Source organism: Giraffa tippelskirchi, chromosome 6 (assembly GCF_054371585.1).
Source record: "Giraffa tippelskirchi isolate mGirTip1 chromosome 6, T2T-mGirTip1v1.2.pri, whole genome shotgun sequence".
NCBI lineage: Eukaryota > Metazoa > Chordata > Mammalia > Artiodactyla > Giraffidae > Giraffa > Giraffa tippelskirchi.
This window is the reverse complement of record NC_137280.1, coordinates 125,268,535-125,277,939: the sequence shown is the minus strand read 5'-3', so window position 1 is coordinate 125,277,939 and position 9,405 is coordinate 125,268,535. Positions and strand designations below refer to the sequence as shown.

At 41.4% G+C, this 9,405-nt stretch overlaps 2 protein-coding genes across 2 annotated transcripts in view; both read right to left on the bottom strand.

Moving 5' to 3' along the window:
* Positions 1-2,202: 2,202 nt before the first annotated feature.
* Positions 2,203-5,907, bottom strand: LOC145510287 (protocadherin beta-2-like). Its single transcript, XM_081501078.1, has 2 exons — positions 3,309-5,907; positions 2,203-2,856 (listed from the first exon to the last, which is right to left on the bottom strand). Exons 1-2 carry the CDS (start codon positions 4,398-4,400, stop codon positions 2,686-2,688), a joined length of 1,263 nt encoding a protein of 420 aa, XP_081357204.1. The 5' UTR covers positions 4,401-5,907; the 3' UTR covers positions 2,203-2,685.
* Positions 5,908-8,040: 2,133 nt separating this feature from the next.
* The window catches only part of PCDHB1 (protocadherin beta 1), a 107,755-nt gene continuing 106,390 nt past the window's right edge, over positions 8,041-9,405 (bottom strand). The window contains exon 3 of the transcript XR_014056928.1: positions 8,041-8,253. The gene's annotated coding sequence lies outside the window, so the exon portion shown is untranslated. The remainder of the gene's footprint in view (positions 8,254-9,405) is intronic.

Genomic DNA, 9,405 nt, shown 5'->3' with positions numbered 1-9,405 from the left:
AGGAAAATGGAGTAGTGGGATGTATTTTTTAAAACTGTCATTTTAAAAAGTCCTCATTTGCAAGGAAGCCATATTTAAGGATTAAGGAAGATTTATTAAAAGTACAGTAAGTTACTTCACTAGTTTTAATGAGTGATAGTTGAATATAGTCTTTTAACAACTACATAAAAGTTTAAAGTTCATTTTCATCTCTTTGCTTTTCAGTGTTAAAAAAAACTAGAATATCAGTAAGAGATCAATCTAGAAATAATTCACTAATGAATTTTTCCATCCTCTTAGAAGAAAATTCTAGAAAAATTATGTAGAAAGTCATCACTTTAACCTTGTGCCAGACTTTCACTTGGGCTTCCCAGGTGGTACAGAGGTAACGAATCGGTCTGCCACCACAGGGGACACAAGAGACGTGGGTTTGATCTCTGGGTTGGGAAGAGCCCCTGGAGTAGGAAATTGCAACCCACCCCAGTATTTTTGCCTGGAAAATTCCATGGACAGAGGAGCCTGGCGGGCTACAGTGCATGAGGTCACAAAAAGTCAGACACAACTGCGTACACACACACACAGACTTTCACTTTAGGGGATTCCAAAAAGTAGTAATGATAGTATTATACATATAGTGCCTTCTCTGTCATGTACTTAATAAACTATCCAGATAAAGAAGTTTCTGAAAGTTTTCTTCAAATAAAAGGGTAAAAAGTTTCCCAGTAGCCAAGAAATAAAAGCAACTTGGAATCAAAAGTAAAATATAATTGTTACCTATCTTCAAATGTACTCCACATGATCTTTTCTGAAGGCTTTACCAAATTCTGATCACTTTCTCAACAATACGTGAATTCAGTGCACCCATCAACTAAAATATTATTAGGCATCTATACTTATTATTTCAGAGTCTAAATGACTCCTCAGTTATATAGTCCCTACAACTTGAGTCCCAAATCATATACCATATTTGCCAAAAAACAATGGGCCTCCCTATCTTCCACAGTTGAAAACTTCCCTGGATCTGACATGACCTGGGACTAAGCCAGCCAAATAAAGAGAAGTTTGATCAAAATTACCTTTTCTCTAATCTTCATGAAAACTTAGCTAAGTATGAAAAGAAGAAAAAAAATCTGAGTAAGGAGCCTGATCCAGACATCTGTATAAAGTATTTAATGAGTGAAGGGAAATACTACCTTTCCTCTGATTATTAAAGGATTCATGTATCTGATTCTCAGTTATATAAGATAACACCATTTTAATGTGATTATAACTTTACGTGATTTAAGACATGTCATTAGGGTTTTTTATTTTGAGCTGTAATTGAGATATAACACTCTGTTAGTTTCAGGTGTGACATAATGATTTGCTATTTGTGCATATTGCAAATGATCACATGAATGTAGTTAACATCTAGTTAACATTCTTTTTAGAATTTTCAAAATCTTTGAGAAACGTCTTTCTTCTAATCATGAATATTCAATATCACCATATAAATGCCAAGTAGATATTAATTTTTAAAAAGTAGGATTGGATGGAACATCACTTTTACTATGAAGCACTTAGTGTGTATACATGTACTTCTTGAAAGCTGTGGTACATATACACAATGAAATATTACTCAGCTATTAAAAAGAACACATTTGAATCAGTTCTAATGAGGTGGATGAAACTGGAGCCTATTAAACAGTGAAGTAAGTCAGAAAAACATCAATACAGTATATTAACACATATATATGGAATTTTGAAAGACGGTAACAACAACCTGATATGTGAGACAGCAAAAGAGACATATAAAGAATAGACTTTTGAACTCTGTGGGACAAGGCAAGAGTGGGATGATTTGAGAGAGTAACATTGAAACATGTATATTACCATATGTGAAATAGATCACCAGTCCCAAGTTCCATGCATGAAACAGGGCACTCAAACAGGGCATGAAACAGGTGCACTGGGATAACCCAGAGGGATGGGATGGGGAGGGAGGTTGAGAGGGGGGTTCTGGATGGGGGGACACATGTACACCCATGGCTGATTCAGGTCAATGTATGGAAAATACCACCACAATATTGTAAAGTAATTAGCCTCCAATTAAAATAAATAAATTTTTTAAAATGGCCCTCAGGTTGATAATTATTTACATCTCAGAAGTTATAAAACACATTGTCTTCCCACCAGATGCCTTACTAAATAATGTTTTTACACCAAATGGAAAAGCACAGTCAGTTGTTCAAAATGCCTTAGGTTTAATTTTTTCTGTCATCCATAAATAAACACTTTAGGCAAATTAAGTAATCTGCCTTATTAACTATATTTTTGTTCATTTTTGCCCAATATAAGCATCTGTAATATTGAAATGCTAATTGCAATTGTCAAAACATAAAATTATAAGTTTTGATCACTAAGCCTCTGAAAGACAGTACACTTTAAAATACATTCTAAAGAAAACAGACTTTTATCTATACACTTCATTAACCACAGACAAAGATGCTTTAGCAGTATTATAAAAGAATATTATCTGACTATATTCAACAGGGTAAGTTGTAAGATTGGTAGTTCAGAACTCTATATTGCTTTGGATATAGAATTTGAAATGACTATCTTAAATAAACCTATATGGAATCACCATTAAAACATAATGCATTTATTTTTAGTCACCAATTAGATAGGGAGCAGACGAAAAGCGGAGAACATTCAAGGATTAACTAACTAAATAGAAAGCAAAATCAATATACAAACAAAATATTGTACCAACTGAAGAGACTTGATTTCAAAGAAAGCATTCTGTCTCGCTGTATCCTGCGTACGCCGCTTGTCTCTCTGTAGCTCACTGAATCCAGGGTAGGCAAGGTGTGAACGGAGTGGGGAAGGTGGAAGAAGCTGCGAGGAGGCATAGGAAGCATAGACATTCTTGATTCATCGTGCATTCAAGGCAGACATGCTTTACTCTCTCAATAGCCTACGCAGCAGCAACTGCAACTACTCAACTCGACTTGTCCCAAGAACTCAGGTGGTGCGTATATAGGGCATTGCGCCTGCGCGGTGCTATAAGTGCGCTCAGCTGTAATATAACTAGGTATTTTTAAAACGTGGGTGAGAACCAGAGGCCGTGGTGTGCGAGTCTGATCACTGCCATCTTAGCCAATTTGCTCCTTCCCTATTCATTCGTAGTCAAAAAGCTTTTTGATTCTAATGTTAATGAAACCTACCGCTATTCTTGCAATTGCAGGTCTGCGCTACTCCTGCCCAGTGTCTTGAACCAGACTACTAGCAAGAATCGGTTTCAAGAATTTGAACTCATCTAATGACCCTGAGCCTCCCGTCAAGCACACCTCATACTGGTAGCTCTGGGACAGGGTCCCCGTGCCGCTGACGTCCACCAGGTGGCCCGGGAAGTGGCCCTCGGGCATCGGGCAGCGACCCGCCGAGACCACCACGAACACCAGCACCGAGAAGAGGAAGAGCGACGACACCGACGCCAAGGCCACCACCAGGTAGACGGTGAGCGGGTCGGCCGGCGCCGCGGCCGCCGCTTCCGCTTCCGGGGCCGGCAGGTAGGGCTGCGAGAAGCCGTCCACCAGCAGCACGTGCAGCGTGACGCTGGCCGACAGCGGCAGCTCGCCGTTGTCCTTGACCAGCACCACCAGCCGCTGCTTGGGCGCGTCGCGCTCGCTCAGCAGCCGCGCCGTGCGCACCTCGCCGTTGTGCGCCCACACGCCGAACAGCCCGGGCTCCGTGGCCTTGAGCAGCTGGTACGACAGCCAGGCGTTCTGGCCCGCGTCGCCGTCCACCGCCACCACCTTGGTCACCAGGTAGCCCGGCTCGGCCGCCCTGGGCACCAGCTCGGTGCAGGGCGCCGAGGCGTTCTGCAGCGGGTAGAGCACGAAGGGCGCGTTGTCGTTGACGTCCGCCACGAGCACACGCACCAGCGCCTGGCTGCTGAGCGCCGGCGAGCCGCGGTCGGCGGCGCCCACGCGGAACTCGAAGGCCCGCAGGGCCTCGTAGTCCAGGGACGTGAGGGCGAAGAGGTGTCCGTTGTCGGGGTTGATGGACACGAGGGAGGCGAGGGGCACGTGCGGGTCGGGGGGCGGCAGCAGCGAGTAGGTGACCTGGGCGTTGGCGCCCGCGTCTGTGTCTGTGGCGCTGACGCTGCCGATGTGCAGGGCGGGGCTGTTGTTCTCGCGGACCCACAGGGTGTAGGAGGTCTGGGTGAAGGCGGGGGCGTTGTCGTTGACGTCGGACACCAGCACGGTTATGTTGTGCTCGGTTTTCAGTCTGGGGGTTCCTATGACAGTGACAGTGATGGTGATGTTATATTCGGATCTTGCTTCTCGGTCCAGGGCTGTGTTTGTGACTAAAGTATAAAAGTTTTTAACAGAGGGTTTAAGAATGAAAGGAAGATCCTCTTGGATGGAGTAAGCCATCCTTCCATTGTCCCGAGTCAGGGTCTGAAACGCTGAATACAGCGATTGTGGTCTCCTGCAAATTTTCTAGGATCTCATTGATAAGAGTTGATATGGTCAGTTCCGGAGGGTTGTCATTCAAATCCATCACTTGAACAAACACCACACAACTTCCAGAAAGGCCCCCACCATCTGTCACCTGAGTATTGAATGTATAGGTCTGTATAGATTAAAAAATCCAGTTCCCGTATTAAAAAGATTTCTCCTGATTTTGCATTTATTCGAAATGTTCTGCAAATATCTTCAGGTGCTTGCGAAAATACATAAGATATTTCTCCATTGGCTCCAATACCTAAATCTCTGGCAGAGACGATGGCAGCCTGTAATCCAAAGGGGCAGTGTCCCAGGACTTGATGTCTAATCCGCGGTTTAGGGCAGTCCCAGACCTGGGTGGAATCCCGCCGTCCAGTGCTGATCTCACCCTGTACCTCTCGATTCAGTGCTTTGTCCAGCACCGGCTGTGGTAATATTGTGCCCTTGAAACTGTCTTGTAATTTAAGATGGAAGTGGGAATTGGGGCTGATTGTATAACTTGGAAACTGTTGATTCCTACATCTAAGTCCAGGGCACACTCTATTTGGAAAAGTAGTTCCGGGAGTGATACTTTCTGAAATTTTCAAAAGTATTTCTTTGTCTGTGAAAACTGGGGAATGATCATTTATGTCCCTAATCCGTATCTCAGCCTGGAAAAACTGCAAGGGATTGTCCAGTAATTTCTGGAAAGGTAGTACACAGGAGTCGGTAAGGCCACACAGCTCCTCCCGGTCCATTTTCTCCTTTAACAACAAATCCCCGTCCCCGGTCTACCTATCAAAATGCAAACGCATTTTTTTCCCATTCGGAAACAACCCTGGAGCCCCGCGCAGCTAGATCATCTACCCCCAGTCCCACGTCTTTCAGTAGATTGGCCACAAAGGAGCCACTGTCCATTTCCTCAGCCACTGAATAATGCCTAGGCTCAGAACCAGCCTGAGTTATGCCCAGCAAACAAGGAATATCAAGACTTGCCTTTGTTTCAGGAAGCGTTCCATTCTCTCTCCTGCCTTCATTGCTTTCTGGTTTCCCAGACGACTTGACCCAGCTCGGATTCGCGTTGTCGCTGATCTGTCTCCCAGTATCACTCAGATCCTCGGATAAATGGAGATGTCCAGGGCCCTGACTTCCCCGAGCAACTGCCTTAAAAAGCCTCCCCTTCCTCCTTGCTTCTTAAGCAGAACGTCGCTAGAGGAGCACAGGCTGGTAGCTTGCTTTCTTCTACTTCTAATGCTGCAGCGCCACCCCGCGTCCTTTCCGAGTGTTTATTTTCTGCACAATATTTAGGAAATCCCAGTCCTTTATTTTCAGACTGATGGCATTCAAATGGAATATTTTCAAGTAGTGTCTCTTAATGTACCGAAACAACAATAATTCCAGATTATCTAAAATCTAGTCCCTAATAATTTTTTTAAATTATCCTTTCATTATCCTTCCCCAATTTTCTTTAACCTAAATAAGAATTTAAGTTAACTCCGGGAGTTGGTAATGGACAGGGAGAGCTGGCCTGCTGCAGTCCATGGGGTCACAAAGAGTCAGACACGACTGAGCGACTAAACTGTACTGAACTAAATAAGAATTCATATTCACTGAATTCCTTTTACAAATGCACTTATTTTTTTTAGCCACTTGATATAAGGAATATCATAGAAAATTTGTTTTTTTTAACCAAGTTTCATGATTGTATTGGATGTAACATCTATTTATTCTGGAATGGTGCACTGTATTTTATTGATATTAAATATTTTGAAGTGTCCAGATCAGTTGTCTTATAGGTAACTAAAAAGGTAAAAATAGGTAAGGTATCAGTACTTGTTGACTATAAATGAACAATTATTTATGTTTCAGAACAAAAGAAAACACTAGTGAAGTTAGAGCAATAAAACTATGATGTTATTCGGAAAGGGGATGTTTTTCTCTACTTTTTACCCAGAGCCAAAAAAAAGAATGCCAAGGGCAATAGCTATCTCCACCTACTGTCTTGTTTTCAGCTTCAAAGAATCTAATTTAATTGGAGATAAGTGATGTTAAAGAGATATATCTCTTGTCTCTCTGTCCTGCACTAGGTTGGCAGAGTATGGGAATTCTTTTTTTTTTTTTTTTTTTTTTACATTCAGTGGAGAGAAAATTTTGGAAGGAAGGACCAAGGCATTTTCTTTTTATTCCCGAGTACTGAGATAATTCTTAAAAAGGTGAAGTCGGCTTCTGGATATACTTTAGGATTAGCAAATAAGTGTCAACATGACCAACTTTATATAATTGTCATCCAATGCAGTTGTCATCCAACTTCTTTTATGTGAAAGTAAATGCAGTTGTTATCCAACAGTTTTTACATGAAGGTATTTCTGAAGCTATTTCTGATGTAAACTGCCTGAGTGTTTGACATGTGACCATGAAGTTGCCTGGTAATTTTCTTGCAGTGGATGTTTATAATTCACAGATATGAGTGGTATTTATTTATATTTTAAATATTTATTTATTATTTTTGACTGCAGTGGGTCTTAGTTGCTCTGTGGGCTTTCTCTAGTTGCCTCGAGTGGGGGCTACTCTCTAATTGCAATATTCGGGCTTTTCATTGTGGTGGCGTCTATTTTTGTGGAGCACAGTCTCTAGGGCTCAAGGGCTTCAGTAGTTGTGGCACGTGGAATTTTCTTGGACCAGGGATCAAACCCATGTCCCCTGCATTGGCAGACAGATTCTTAACCATTGGACCACCAGGGAAGTACATGAGTGGTATTTAAAATGTTTGGTGAATACGTTCCAGAGATTGGAGAATTCGGTGAACTGTTCCTTACTTTACTGAGATTTAAACCTTTTGCAGTCTTTGATAACCAGATTGCTGAAAAGCATGCATTGCCAAGATTGTCATTGATTGTCACAATTTTGACCTTAGGAGGTCTGAGACTAGTGTTGATACCTACTATTCTTTTCTGTGAGAATTAAACTTACCTTAGGTTGTACTTCATTCAGTGATTTTTCCCTCCTGAATGGGCAGATTACTTATCCCACTATTGCATTGTGTATTATTGTGAATTGAACTTCCTGTGTGGTTTCCAGTGATGGAAAAGCCACCCAAATCTCATGCACATGTCCTTGCACATTCTGAAACATTAATAAGAATTTCTCAAAGTAGCAGCATCTCAGATTCATTGATTTTTCTCAGAAAACAAAAAAGTTTATAGGTAATACTTGGAAATGTATAGTTTCCATAGGTCTGGCTTCCTATTCAGAAACAAAGGCTTCTTCTGTGGGTATATCTAAAATATTCTTTGATCTCAATGGTTTAGATCCACCCAGAGAAGAGCTTTTCTTTTCTCAGGAATCCTTTATCACTTTGGAAACCACCTTGCTTGGGTGTGTCCACCCACAGGTATGCAGACACTCCCCTTTCCGGTTCCAAATCTCCAGAAACTATAAAAAGCAGCTTTACTTTTCCTGGGCCACCTACACTATGCCCAGGAAGAAAAGGAAAACTTACCACTTGCCTTTTTCTGCCAGCTCTTCTCTCAGTTTCCAGCGTCATCTCTCTCTCTGACTGCATTGTCTTTAATGAAAGAAGACTTCAAAAGTTTTTCAGGAGGATATATCAACATATATCTAGTCCCCTTGTGTTTGAAAAAAGGTTTGAAATCTGAGCTTGCTGCCAGCATTTGCCAAGGCATGTCGATCCCCAGCACCTCTCAGATTTTGTCTTTTCTGAAATGGAGTCTGTGGCAGGTGCAGGGCTCTACCTCCTTTTCTTTTTTTCCGTCAGCAGCACTGCCAGGCATCTGTACAGAAACTATAAAAAACAAAACAAAAAACTGTTCATGTCACGTGGTCTAGTGGTAGTCTCCTGATAGTTTAAATAACTTCTCTGATTTTTGGTTTAGCTTTTTACAATTTTTAATTAGTATATGGCCTTTTTTAAAAAATCAATCAGCTATATAATTTCTTCTGAGAGTAACTTGAACTTGATTTCTTCCATTTCAGACAGGCTGTGCATTCACTGAGTTTTTAAATTCATTGGCAGGTGTTTATTACACACAGATAAATTTCAGGCACTGTGAAAGGCATTTAGGGATAGTAAATTGAATGAAGCCTGGTACCTACACCTCAAGAGGTTACAGCCTAGAAGGATGACACACATAAAGCGACAGTTACTGTAGTGAGTGACGAGCGCGAGGATGGAGATGTGCACAGGCACTTGGAGGTACTCAAAAGGGATATTTAAGTAATAACAGAAATGAAGCATCAGGAAAGATTCTCAGAGGAGATAAGGTTTGAGGTAAGTTGAATTTTATGGAGCCAACAGAAATAGAAACCAACGGAAATAATGGTTCTGCTGCAGATGAAGTAGTTCTGATTTTACAGTAAAGATTTACTCACACAAAAATAAACTCAAAATGGATTAAAGATCTAAACGTAAGACCAGAAACAATAAAACTCCTAGAGGAAAACATAGGCAAAACACTCTCTGACATAAATCACAGCAGGATCCTCCATGACCCACCTCCCAGAATATTGGAAATAAAAGCAAAAATAAACAAATGGGACCTAATTAAAATTAAAAGCTTTTGCACAACAAAGGAAACTATAAACAAGGTGAAAAGACAGCCTTCAGAATGGGAGAAAATAATAGCAAATGAAGCAACAGACAAACAATTAATCTCAAAAATATACAAGCAACTTCTGCAGCTGAATTCCCGAAAAATAAACGACCCAATCAAAAAATGGGCCAAAGAACTAAACAGACATTTCTCCAAAGAAGACATACAGATGGCTAACAAACACATGAAAAGATGCTCAACATCACTCATTATTAGAGAAATGCAAATCAAAACCACAATGAGGTATCATTTCACACCAGTCAGAATGGCTGCTATCCAAAAGTCTACAAGCAATAAATGCTGGAGAGGGTGTGGAGAAAAGGGAACCCTCTTACACTGTTGGT